General features: G+C 41.1%; 1 protein-coding gene across 2 annotated transcripts in view; it reads left to right on the top strand.

The window, feature by feature from the left end:
- Positions 1-14,235, top strand: part of CAPZA2 (capping actin protein of muscle Z-line subunit alpha 2) — a 60,925-nt gene that overhangs the window by 30,199 nt on the left and 16,491 nt on the right. For both annotated transcript variants that reach the window (XM_036328897.1, XM_036328895.1), the window contains exon 4: positions 3,725-3,788. In XM_036328897.1, coding sequence (XP_036184790.1) covers positions 3,725-3,788 — 64 coding nt within the window. The remainder of the gene's footprint in view (positions 1-3,724; positions 3,789-14,235) is intronic.

Below are 14,235 nucleotides of genomic sequence, written 5' to 3'. Positions count from 1 at the left end.
TGTCTAATCATTACCACCATCTGTCTCCAGAACAGCTTTCATAATCTCAAACCAAAATTCCCTACCCATTAAACAATAATTCCCCATACTTCCCTCCCCCCAGCCTCTGGCAGCCACTGTTCTATTTCCTGCCTCTATGAATTTGACTTCTCTAGGAGCCTCATATAAGTGGAATCAAACAGCATTTGTCCTTTTGTGACTTGTTTATTCTACTTAGCATAATGTCTTTAAGGTTTATCCATGTTGTAGCATTTGTCAGAATTTCCTTCCTTTTTAATACTGAAACTATATATTACATTTTGTTTATTCATTCATCTGTCAGTGGAAACTTGGGTTGCTTCCACTCCTGTTAATTATTATATTAAAATGCTTTACAGAAAGCAAGTTTGCTTTATACCTTTGACTTTATTTTTTAATTTTTTTAAATAATTGTTTCTTAAAGTATTACAAAGAGTATTATATATGTCTCCTGTTTTCCCCCTCTTGACTTTCCCCCGGCCTCCCCTATCCCCCAGTGTTTTGTGTCAGTTGATCTCTTAACCCCCTCCCCCAAACCCTCCCCAGGCTTCCCACTGTAGTTTGACAGTCTGTTCAATGCTGCTCTGCCTCTGCATCTATTTTTGTTCATCAGTTTATATTGGTCTTTATTATCTGTTTCAACCTCACTGGAGCCGTCCCGACCTCACCGGGGCTGTTTCAGCCTCACCGGGGCCGTCCCGACCTCACCGGGGCCATCCCGACCTCACCAGGGCTATCCTGACTTCACTGGGGCCATTTCAACCTCACGGGGGCCGTCCTGGCCTCACTGGGGCCGTTTCTGCCTCACCAGGGCCGTTTCAACCTCACCGGGGCCATTTTGACCTCACCGGGGCCATTTCGACCTCACCAGGGCCATCCCGACCTCACCGGGGCCGTTTCAGCCTCACCGGGGCCATTTCGACCTCACCGGGGCCATTTCGGCCTCACCGGGTCCATTTCGACCTCACCGGGGTTATTCCGACCTCACCGGGGCCATTTCGGCCTCACCGGGGCCGTCCAACCTCACCAGGGCCGTCCCGACCTCACTGGGGCCGTCACAGCCTCACTGGGGCCGCTTCAACCTCACTGGGGCCGTTTCAACCTCACTGGGGCCATCCTGACCTCACTGGTGCTGTCCCGACCTCCCCGGGGCCGTCTTGACCTCACCGGGGCCTTCCCGACCTCACCTGGGATGTCCCGACCTCACCGGGGCCATCTTGACCTCACCGGGGCCGTCCCGACCTCGCCGGGGTTGTCCCAACCTCACCGGGACAGTGTCAACCTCACCAGGGCCGTCCCGACCTCACTGGGACAGTGTCAACCTCACGGGGGCAGTGTCGACCTCACCGGGGCCGTCCTGACCTCGCCGGGGTTGTCCCGACCTCACCGGGACAGTGTCAACCTCACGGGGGCAGTGTCGACCTCACCGGGGCCATTTCAATTCACCAGGGCCGTCCCAACCTATACCTTTGACTTTAATTATTAGCTTCTGAGTGAATAGCCACTCTCTCTCCTAGTTCTTTAAACTTTAAGTTATGTGTATATTCAAGTAAAATTAATTTTCTCTCTAATACCATATAGCATGTTGACAAAAGTCTTATGAGAGTTAAGAAATGTACAGCATTTTATGAACTTTCAAAGTAAACTTCCTCTGAGCTCTCTATGGTAAATAAATTTGTGCGTTGTTTCAGCTAGGTGCAAAAATTAGTAATTTTTTTTCCCTAGGTTAAAAAAAATGAGAAACTTAATTTGTTGAAAGACAAGAATTTTTTTTCCCTGGCAAAATATGGGTTAGGGAGGGTCAGAGAAATATTCATTATTATGTAAGTGGTATGAAATAGTCATATATTTGATTAAAAAATAATCAAAGTATTAAATTTTATTTGTCTTAATGAATTAAGAAAATCAGAAGTGAATAGATACTTCTTTCACTATCCCCTCCCTTCGTGCATTTCTATATTTACCCTCATCTTTGAACATGCAGTGTTGGGAATTTATAACGTGATTTAATTCTACTTTGCTATTTTTACATTTATTAATCTCTTGTTAACTCATCAGTGTTGCTTTGGTCAACCACACATTCCTCTCTAGAGGAGACTTAGTAGCTAATACCTGAAAATTCAGTGGATGTCTTGCCATTCAGAGTAATCTGAAAAGCTTCCAAGTAGATTAGATTAGATCTCTCTCATCACCATTTCCTAGTTCTCTGCAGTTCTGGCTGCAGTTGCTTCAGTGACCAATTTGTCATACACACTGCTGCCAAATTAATCTTTTTTAGAAGTAGTTCTAGGTTATCCTTTCTCAAAACACTTCTCTGATTATTCTTGCCTCCCAAATGAAGTAATTATTCCATCATTCTAGCCTTTCAGTTCAGTAAATATAACCAAACACCTGCTATGTGCTAGGTGTTGAGCTTGGTGCTTTCGGTGATGTTGAACCTAACCTATTGTGTGTTTTGTTCATCTTGGTCCTTGTCATTGAAATACTAGTATTCTCTTTTCTCCCCATCCCTCCAATTTCTTTAAGACCAGAGAACCTACCTCTTATTTCAGAGCTATTTCTCAGTATCACATCCATTATAAAATCACTCCTAATTCTTTTCCCTTCTTACCCTTGCTTCAGCAGAATGTAATTTAAATATATATATTCTCCATAATGCTTTACTGGTCATTGTCTTATGTACTTTCTACTCTGTCTTACATTTATTTATCTATTATCTCTCCTATTCAACTGTAAGACCTTTTATTATAGGATCAGTCTAATTGCTCTTTGCTCTCTCACAGCACCTACTTTGTTCCCTGGTATGTTTTATACTAAATATATGCCTGAATAATTGGATATGTATCTTATAGAGGGATAACCTTTATTTTCAGGGTTTTGAATGAAAAGACGAATTACGTTAACTCATTTAATTTTCCTTTGCTAAACATTGAAAGCTAGATATTCATCAGTTTTAAAAATATAAGATCATGCACTGGCCTGTTCGGCTCAGTGGCTAGAGCATCAGCCCGTGGACTGAAAGGTTCTAGGTTCAATTCCAGTTAAGAGCACGTACCTTGGTTGCAGGCTTGATCTCTGGTCCCGGTTGGGTGCCTATGGGAGGTAACCAATCATTGTATCTCACATCTATGTTTCTCTCTCTGTGTTTCTCCCCCTCCCTTCCACTCTCTAAAAAAATCCATGGGAAAAATATCCTTTGATGATGATTAACATACACACACACACACACACACTAATAAAGGGATAATATGCTAATTAGACCGCATAGACCAGACATCTTCCCGACAAAGCCACAGGGGTTGCCGCTGCAAGGGCTGAGGAGGGCCAACAGCTGTGGTGGCCAGCAGTAGCAGCAGCAGTGGGGTGATGGGGGCAGTGCCTTTCCCTGATCTGCCCAGTTGCGTCCCGTAGAGGCAGCTGGGCAGTAGAATATCCCCTGAGGGCTCCTGGACCGTGAGAGGGGGCAGGCCAGGCTGAGGGACACCCTCCCCCCCGCCCCCCAGTGCACTGGGTCTCTAGTGTGTGTGTGTGTCTGTGTGTGTGTGTGTGTGTGTGTGTGTGTGTGTGTGTGTGTATCAGTAATGGAGAGTTATAATTTTATTTAACTTGCCATGTGACTTTTGTTGACAGATGAATTGTCTGACTGTGATTTTTTAAAAGGGTATTAAGTAAGTAATTTTAAGTAATTGGCCTTTTTCTTTTGTAGTGCATTTGCACAGTATAACTTGGACCAGTTTACTCCAGTAAAAATTGAAGGTTATGAAGATCAGGTATGTTTCATATAAACATGGGGTCTGGCTGTTCTTCGTTTCATTTACAATGGTTAATATTACCCTGTAAGAATTGTGCAGTGATATAAAAAAAAGTGTTCTAGGATTTTAGAAAATTGCTCTAAATCTACTCTTTTGGTTTTTTATAGCAAAAACTTAATCCAATAGTAATCCAAAATCTAGAATATATCTTAGTAAGATCTATATATATAAAAGCCAAGCAACCAGAATGACAGAATGACCGGAATGACCTGTTGCTATAACGTGCACTGCGGCGGCCAACCAGCCTGATCATGGCCCCAATGGGCCTCCCAACCTCCCGCAGCCCCTCCCCCCGGACAGCCCAGCCCCCAATTGCCCCCTGCAGGGGAGGCGGGGCCGGCGGCCAACCTCTCACATTCCCTCCCCCCAATCGGCCCAGCCCCAACCGGCCCCCATAGGGGCAGGAGGCTAGACCACCCCCACCCACCCATGCACGAATTTGTGCACCGGGCCTCTAGTCCTACCTAATAAGGCATGAATATGCTAATTGACCATCACGCCCTCACAAGATGGCGGTGCCAACAGCCAATAAAGAGGGAATATACTAATTGACTGCCATGCCCTCAAAGATGGTTATGTCCACAGCCACAAGATGTCGGCACCCAGTCACCTCAGCCCCCCAGCCGCCCAGGGCTGGCCCAAGGCACACGCAAGCCTTGGATGGCAGCTGCCAGGCCGCCCAGGCCGCTCTAGGCTCAGGTAACCAGGGCCGGCTGAGGCTTGCACTGCCGTCAGTGGCAGCAGCAGAGGTGTGGTGGGGACATCGCCTTCCCCTGATCTGGGTCGCCTCCTGCCCCTGAGGGCTCCCGGACTGTGAGAGGGGGAAGGCTGGGCTGAGGGACCAGCCTTCATGCACTGGGCGTCTAGTTTACACATAATTTGGTTGCTCTAGAATTCTCCAGTTTTTCATGTGAGTAGCATTTTTTAAATATTAAATCTTTTTTCTTGAAGTTCAAGTTAGAATTGCTAAGAAAAGACACAAAAGATCACTAGCATTCTTATTTTATATTTTATTGGTTTAGAGTTATTAATAATTGAACCATGATTGTATTAATTCATATTGTGCTTATGTGAAGCACAATTTATATAAAATATTATGAAGAAGGAACTGGAAGGCAACACATAAGAGAGAGTACTAACAATCAGTTGTTGTTTTTGTCTTTTTTAAATCTTTATTGTTGAAAGTATTACATATATCCCCTTTTTTACCCCATTGTCCTCTTCTAGTCCCACCCCTTACTCCCATCCCTGGCCTTCAGCACCCTATAGTCTGTATCCATGGGTTTTGTGCATTTATGCATACAAGTTCTTTGGTTGACCTCTTCCCACCCATCCAACCTGCCCCACCTTCCCTCTGAGATTCCACAGTCTGTTTCATGCTTCTGTGTCTCTGGATCTGTTTTTTTCATCAGTTTATTTTGTTTATTAAATTCCAAATATGAGTGAGATCATGTGATACTTGTCTTTCTCTGACTGATTTATTTCACTTAGCATAATACTCTCCAGTTCCCTCCATGCTGTCTCAAAGGGTAAGAGATCCTTCTTTTTTACTGCTGCATAGTATCCCATTGTGTAAATGTACCACAGCTTTTTTATCCACTCATCTACTGATGGGCACTTGGGCTCTATCCAGATCTTAGCTATTATAAATGGTATTGCTATGAACGTAGGGGTGCATACATCCTTTCTTTTTGCTCTTTCTTAAAAAATATTTTTATTGATTTCAGAGACAAAGGGAGAGGGAAAGAGATAGAAGCATCAGTGATGAGAGAGATTTATTGACCGGGTGCCTCCTGCACATCCCACACTGGGGATCGAGCCCACAACCTGGGCATGTGCCCTTGACCAGAATCAAACCCAGGACCCTTCAGTTACAGGCCAATGCTCTATCCACTAAGCCAAACTGGCTAGGGCCATACATTCTTTCTGATTGGTGTTTCTGATTTTTTAGGATACATTCCCAGAAGTGGGATCATTGGGTCAAATGGGAGTTCCATTTTTAATTTTTTTGAGGGAACTCCATACTGTTTCCCACATTGACTGGCCCAGTCTACATTCCCACCTGCAGTGTACTAGGATTCCTTTTTTCCTATGTTCCACCAGCACTTATCATTTGTTGATTTGTTGATAATAGCCTTTCTGACAGGTGTAAAGTGATACCTCATTGTCTTTTTAATTTGCATCTCTCGGGTGATTAGTGACTTTGAGCATTTTTTCATATGTCTCTTGGCCTTCTGTATGTCCACCTTGGAGAAGTGTCATTTAGGTCCTTTGTCCATTTTTTAATTGGATTATTTGTCTCCTTTTGTTAAGTTGTATGAGTTCCCTCTGTACATTGGAGATTAACCCCTTATCGGATATATCATTGGCAAATATGTTCTCCCATGCAGTGGGCTCCGTTTTCATTTTGTTGATGGTTGCTTTTGCTGTGCAGAAACTTTTTATTTTGATGTAGTCCCATTTGTTTATTTTCTCCTTGGTTTCCTTTGCCCTAAGAGATGTATCTGCAAACATGTTGATATGAGAGATGTCTGAGATTTTGCTGCCTCTGGTTTCTTCTGATATTTTTATAGTTTCACAACTTACATTTAAGTCTTTTACCTATTTTGAGTTTATTCTTGTGTATGTGTAAGTTGGTGATTTAGTTTCATTTTTTTTGCATTTTCCTAATACCATTTATTGAAGAAACTGTCTTTATTCCAATGTATGCTCTTGCCTCCTTTGTGAAATATTTTTTAATATATATTTTTTATTAAGATACTACATATGTGTCCTTATCCCCACGTTACCCCCTACCCACCCACCCCCCCCCCCCCCCCGCTCATGCCCTCTCCCCCCCGTTGTCTGTGTCCATTGGTTAGAGTTAGACCTATATGCTTGCATGTAAGTCCTTTGGTTGATCTTTCCCCCTTACCCCCACATTCCCCTACCTTCCCTCCAAGGCCCTACAGTCCAATCAATGCCTCTCCGTCTCCGGATCAGTCCTTGTTCATCAGTTTATGTTGTTCATTATATTCCACAAATGAGTGAGATCATGTGGTATTTATCCTTCTCTGACTGGCTTATTTCACTTAGCATAATGCTCTCTAGTTCTATCCATGCTGTGGCCACTGGTAAGAGTTCCTTTTTCTTCTTCCTCTTCTTAAAGAATACCTTTCAGCATTTCATATAATGCTGGCTTGGTGGTGATGAACTCCTTTAGCTTTTGCTTATCTGTGAAGATCTTTGTCTGACCTTCAATTCTGAATGATAGCTTTGCTGGATAAAGTAATCTTGGTTGTAGGTTCTTGCTATTCATCACTTTGAATATTTCTTGCCACTCTCTTCTGGCCTGCATGGTTTCTGTTGAGAAATCAGCTGACAGTCGTATGGGTACTCCCTTGTAGGTAACTGACTTTTTTACTCTTGCTGCTTTTAAGATTCTCTCTTTGTCTTTTGCTCTTGGCATTTTAATTATGATGTGTTTTGGTGTAGTCCTCTTTGGATTCCTTTTGTTTGGGGTTCTCTGCGCTTCCTGGACTTGTAAGTCTATTTCTTTCACCAGGTAGGGGAAGTTTTCTGTCATTATTTCTTTAAATAGGTTTTCAATATCTTGCCCTCTCTCTTCTTCTGGCACCCCTATAATTCTGATATTGGTACGCTTGAAGTTGTCCCAGAGGCTCCTTACACTATCTTCATATTTTTGGATTCTTTTTGCTTTTTTCTTTTCCGGTTGGGTGTTTTTTGTTTCTTCATATTTCAGATCTTTGACTTGATTCTTGGGATCCTCTTGTCTGCTGTTGGATCTTTGTATGTTATTCTTTATTTCAGTCAGTGTATGCTTAATTTCTAGTTGGTCTTTTTTCATATCCTCCAGGGTCTCTCTAAATTTATCGGCGGTTTCCATAGAATTCTTGAAAAACCTTATAAACGTGGTTTTGAACTCTATATCCAGTCGTTTTCTTTCCTCCATTTCTGTCATTTGTGACCTGTTTCTTTGTCTCTGCATTTTTTATGCTTCCTTGTGTTGGTAGAGTGGTTTTGTGTGCTAGGTGTCCTATAGGGCCCAGTGGCTCAGCCTCCCCAGTTACCTGAGGTGGACACTCTTGGTGCACCCCCTTGTGGGCTTTGTGCACAGTCCTGTTGTAGTTATGCCTTGATTGTTGTAGGTATCACTGGGAGGAATTGACCTCCAGGCCAGTTGGCAGTGAGAATCAGCTGTGTCTGCAGTGGGAGAACTTCTGTGCTAAAGACACCCTTCTGGGGCAAGACTTGCTTCAGTGGGGCTTTGGTGCTCACTGAATCTGCCCCCTGAGTGTGTCCCTTATGGATCTGAGGAGTTGTAATCTGGATGGTCCCACTCTGACCACTGGGTACATTGGTTCTTGGCTCTAAGAAGGTGCTAATTTAGCCTCTTCCTGAGGTTACCCAGCAGGAGCTACGAAGAGATCTGCAGATTCCCCTTCCTTTTTGGGGGTTTGGAGGTGCCCAGATGAGGCCCAGCTGTGAAGCAATGCAAGCTGCTGTGGGGCCTTGGGCCTTCTCTTGGAAGTTCTAGGTCTGCCTGGCCCAGCTGCAATTTGTTAGGTAATTTTCAGGTTGCAAAAGGCCAGGGCATTCATATGCAAGAGCCTCTGCCTCAGCTTGGGTGGGGCGGGGTCTCAGGGAATCAAAGGGCGGAGCAAGTAGCTATGGTGGATCTTCAGCCCTGCCCTAAGGGGTGGCGCGTCTCAGTGTCCCTGTAATTGCTGCAAGCACCTCTGAGGGAAAGCCGCCCTCAAGTTCCAAGTTCTGCCTGCTGCCAGACAGTCCAGTTTCTCCCCGTATGAGTCCTGGGTCCCCAGAGACTTCCCGGAACCGGAGTTCAGAGCAGTCAGGAGCTTGTGACTCCCTCCCGATTCAAAAAGACAGCCGCGTCCTCAGGTACCAACCCCTTTCCGCGCACGCTCGAGCCTCCGTACCTCTGCACTTTACTTCCGCAATTCCTCTGAGTCTACGTGTGCTTTTCTCTTTTCTTCTAGTTGTAGAATTTCCACTCAGCCAGCCTTCCTGTAGTTCTGGATGATGTCCGTTTTGTCTTTTCGTTGTATTTTTGAAGTTGTTGTGGGAGGCAGCAATTTCTGGTCTTTACCTATGCCGCCATCTTGGTTTCTCCTCCTTTGTCAAATATTAATTGAGCATAATGGCTTGGGTTGATTTCTGGGTTCTCTGTTTTGTTCCACTGACCTATATGCCTGTCCTTGTGCCAGTACCAGGTTGTTTTGTATACACTGGCTTTGTGGTATGACTTGATACCTGGTATTGTAATCCCTCCAACTTTGTTCTTCTTAAGATTGTTGCGGCTATTTGGGGTCTTTTTTGGTCTCTTACAAATTTTTGGAGTGTTTGTTCTAGATCTGTGAAATATGCCCTTGGTATTTTAATAGGGATTGCATTGAATCTATAGATTGCTTTGGTTAGTATGGACATTTTAATGATGTTGAGTCTGCCAATCCATAAACATGGTATATTCTTCCACTTGTTTATATCTGCCTCTCTCTTTTTTCAATGTCTTGTAGTTTTCTTGAGTACAGGTCTTTTACCTCCTTTTTTTGCCATGGTAAATGGGATTGTTTGTTTAGTTTCTCTTCCTGAGAGTTCATTATTGGTATATAATGCCATCGATTTCTGGGTGTTAATTTTGTATCCTGCTATGTTGCCAAATTCATTTATGAAACCTAGTAATTTTTTTATGGCATCTTTAGAGTTTTCTATGTACAATATCATGTTATCTGCAAATAATGACAGTTTTACTTCCTCCTTTCCAATTTGAATACCTTTTTTTTTTTCTTATCTGATTGCTATGGCTAGGACTCCAGTACTGTGTTGAATAAGAGTTGTGAAAGAGGGCATTCCTGTCTTGTTCCTGTAGTTCGGGAAATGGTTTTAGTTTTTGCCCATTGAGTATGATGTTGGCTATAGGTTTGTCACATGTGGTTTTTATTATGTTGAGGTATGATCCCTCTATTCCCACTTTGCTGAGAGTTTTTATCAGAAAGGGGTGTTGGATTTTCTCAAATGCTTTTTCTGTATCTCTATCTATAATCGTATGATCATGTTATTTTTGTCTTGCAATCTGTTTATGTGATGTATCACATTTATTGACTTGCAAATATTATATCAGCCTTGCATCCCTGGAATAAATCACCCTTGGTTATGGGATATGATCTTTTTAATGTACTGCTGGATTCAATTTGCTAACATTTTGTTGAGGAGTTTAGCATCTATGTTCATCAGGGATATTGGCCCATAATTCTCTTTCCTTATAGTGTCTTTACCTGCTTTTGGAGTTAGGGTAATGCTGGCCTCATAGAGCAGCTGTGGGCAAACTACGGCCCACGGGCCGGATCCGGCCCGTTTGAAATGAATAAAACTCAAAAAAAAAAAAAAGACCATACCCTTTTATGTAATGATGTTTACTTTGAATTTATATTAGTTCACACAAACACTCCATCCATGCTTTTGTTCCGGCCCTCTGGTCCAGTTTAAGAGCCCATTGTGGCCCTGAGTCAAAAAGTTTGCCCACCCTTGTCATACAGCTTGGAAGTGTTCCTTGATCTTGAATTTTTTGGAATTGTTTGAGGAGGATAGGTGATAGTTCTTTAAATGTTTGGTAAAGTTCCCCTGTGAAGCCATCCAGATCAGGACTTTTGTTTGCTGGAAGTTTTTTTTATTATTATTACTGCATCAGTTTCATCAGTAGTTTATCAGCATATTCAGATTTTCTGATTCTTCCTGCTTGAGTTTTAGAAAATTCTATTTTTCTAGAATTTGTCCATTTTGTCCAGATTGTCCATTTTATTGGAATATAGTTGTTCATAGTGTTCTTTTATAATCCTTTGTATTTCTGTGGGGTGAGTTGTTACTTCACCTCTTTTATTCTGATTTAGTTTATTTGGATCTCTCTCTTTTTGTTTCTTTATGGGTCTGGCTAGAATCTCTATGTCATTTGTTCCCACTCTGATCTTTATTATTTTCTTCCTTCTACTTTGGAATTTTCTTGTTTTTCTCTTTCTAGCTTTTTAAGTTGTAGGGTTAGATAACTTATTACAGGTTTTTCTTCTTTCTGAGGTAGGCCTGCAATGCTATGAACTTCCTCTCAGGACTGCTTTTAGTGTGTCCCGTAGATTTTGGGTTGTTGTGTGTTCATTTTCATTTGTTTCCAGGATGTTTTTTATTTCTTCTTTGATCTCTTTTGATAACCCATTCATTATTTAATAGCAAGCTATTTAGCTTCCATGTGTTTGAATGTTTTTGTGTGTGTTTATTGTAGTTGATTAACAATTAGTTCTCAATGGCAAATTATATCAGAGCTTTTCTTTCTCATGAGATTTTGGTTTCTTGGGTGTTTTTTTGTTTTGTTTTTTAATTTAATTTAATTTTTCCCATCACCATTTGTTCCCTCTATGCCCTCTTCCAACTCCACACCTCCTCCAACCTCCCTGCAACCCCTGCAATCACCACACTGTTGTCCATGCCCATGAGTTCTCTTTTTGCTCAATCACTTCCAACACCCATTCTTCCCCCAGCTGTCTGCCTGCTCTCTAGGAGTTTTATGTGTGTGTTTTTATGTTATACACAGTGCTGTATTGAACACCTTTGTACCTCCAGGCACATTGACTATTGTTTTCTCAAGATAAATCACTAAAAGATTTGCTGGGTCTCAGAAACAAGAAAAATCTTTTAAAAATGTTGGATAGCTCCCAAACTCATTTTATGAACCTAGCATAATTTTAATATTTAAAATTAATAAAGGTAAAACAAAAAAGCAAACTTGAGTAATTTCATGTGTGACTATGGATTTAAACATTTTAAATAGATATTAACAAATAGAATCCAGGAATATATAAAAAGAATTATATGCCAAAATTAAATAAAATTTATTACTGGAATGTGAGGGTGGTTTAATGTAAGGCATTATATTGGTCTCCCCTGTCCTTCCCAATGGTACCAATTTAGCCTGCTGGCTGTCAGTTTGCAATCTCAATTTTATATCTTAAACCTCTTTACTACATCATAAACTTTGTGAAAATAAAGTCTGTGTACTTGAATTCTTTTTCACACTCTCTCATTATTTGTTGTTAATTCAGAATTTTCCAGCCCATGGAAGGCACATATTATTGGAGCCTGCATGGGTTTACAACTCCCAAAAGTGTTTATTACCCTGCCTTGGAGGATGCCTTTATTTTCCCAGAACTGATGTTTGCAGAGTGCATTATAAGGCATAACAATTTGGTTTAAATGTTTTGTATACTAGAGCCACTTTTTACCCTAAACAGATAGTAAAATCCTTCCCCAAACAAACTGTTTGCTATCTTCCAGTCACTGCACGTATGTTAAAAACAGTTTGTGATTACAGGATTCCTTTGAACAATTACATTTATAATCTCAAAGCCAACAGTTTTGCTTCCTAAACTGTGTGTCCATACTGATCAAATCAACCAGAGACTCCAACCTTTCCAAGTAGTTATGTGGGCTCAGCTTGGGTCTTAAATTAGAAAAGATGATAACCTAAAAGGGAGGAATGGGAACTTCAGCAGCACAATAGCTGCCTCCCCAAAAGACTGAGAAATTATCCAGACCTCACAGGGTATAGAACATCAGACAGATCATTAAGCATCTATAGTGTCGAAAAGATAACAAACAGCATAGGAACAAGCCTGCCAGAACCAGAGGAATAGGATAAAAAAAACTCCCTGTTTTGAGCTATCAAATGGAACTGAACAGATAGATAATCAGTAGGTCATCAGAATAACAAACCACTTTTCAGTTTTGCATTCTGATTAAGAAGATCAGATAAAAGGTAAATACTCAATTTTACTTTACCTGTAGAGAAACCTGTTTCTGGATAATTTAGGCCTGTGCTTCTCAACCAGGGGTGCCTCTGCACATATTTGATAATGTTTGAAGACAATCTTCATTGTTACACCTAGGGGGGTGGTGCTAGTGGCATCTACTGACTAGAGGCCAGCAATGCTGCTAACATTCTACAATACACAGGACAGCCTCCTTCTACCAAGAATTATCCAGCCCCAAATTTCGATAGTGCTAAGGTTGAGAAATCCTGATTTAAGCCTAAAATAGTTTTTCTTTGAGTTAATGTAGGGGGAAAAAATGGGCCTTTTCTTTGAATTTTTCTCTTTTTTAATTGAATTTACTAGGGTGATATTGGTTAATAAAATTATATGGGTTTCAGGTGTACAATAATATATCATGTGTATATTGTATTGTGTATTCACCACCCCAAGTCAAGTCTCCTTTCATTACTATTTACCCTCCCTGTTTCCTCTTCTACCTGTCCCCACACCCTTTCCCTCTGGAAGTCACCATATTGTTATCTGTGTCTATGAGTTGTGTGTGTGGGGGGGGGGGAGGTTGGGGGGGTTGGGCCTAGTGTGGGGTTTTTTTGGTGGTATTTGTTTTTTGCTTTATCCAATATATTGGTACTAGAGGCCCAATGCATGAAATTCATGCAAGGGGCTCGGCCCTCACAGCCGTGGCGGCTTGCCTCAGCCCTCAGAGCCCCAGCTTCATCCGCAAGGTCGTCCTGGAGGATGTCCAGAAGGTCGTTTGGCTGCCTGGTCTAATTAGCATATTATGCTTTTATTATCATAGATTATCTATTGACCAACAAATCAGGGTTTCCTTATGATATATCAATAGACAGTGAAAAGGAATTTGAAAAATTCAGCAGCTAGTTTATTACAAATACCCTAAGTAAAGATATGGATAGAAGAAAAAAAAAAACTCTTAAATATAATAGCTTGTTTAACAAAAACCAATAGTAAATAGCATAAACTACAAACACAAATAACTTTAGTTAACAGAAAAGTTAACCAGGTATGTCAAATATTATTATTTAGAATAAAAAGGAGGTATAGCAAATATAACAAGAAAATGAGAACTTTTAAAAGCTTTAGAAAAGAAGAGAAAAACTCATAGGTGATATGATTTATATATTTGGAAATACTGAGAGATTTGAGTAAAATTAACCTCCTAAGCCAAAAAAAAAAACCCACTAGACTTAAAAGAATTCCATAAGATGAAGTTAAGGTAAGAATACAAAACTCATTAGTTTTTCTCTGTTGTAGCAAGTAAGTACTTTAAACTAGAAATGGTTGGAGGAGGTGGAATTCCATTTTAAGTAGCAGTGAAATTAGACATTAACCTAGGAAAAACCTTGACAAGAAAGAAATAGGATTATGAAGAAAATGGTGGTTGTCTTCTTGAAACACATAAAACATGATCTGAACAATGGAAAGGCACACCACATTTCATTTTGAGATAGAAAGTTAAATTATTTTTGGAACATGTTGTTACTGATTTCAGAGAGAGAAAGGGAAAAGGAGAGAGAGATAGAAAAATCAGTGATGGGAGAATTATCGAT

Source organism: Myotis myotis, unplaced genomic scaffold (assembly GCF_014108235.1).
Source record: "Myotis myotis isolate mMyoMyo1 unplaced genomic scaffold, mMyoMyo1.p scaffold_m19_p_11, whole genome shotgun sequence".
Lineage (NCBI taxonomy): Eukaryota > Metazoa > Chordata > Mammalia > Chiroptera > Vespertilionidae > Myotis > Myotis myotis.
Note: the sequence above shows the minus strand (reverse complement) of the source record. Positions and strands in the feature narration are given on the sequence as shown.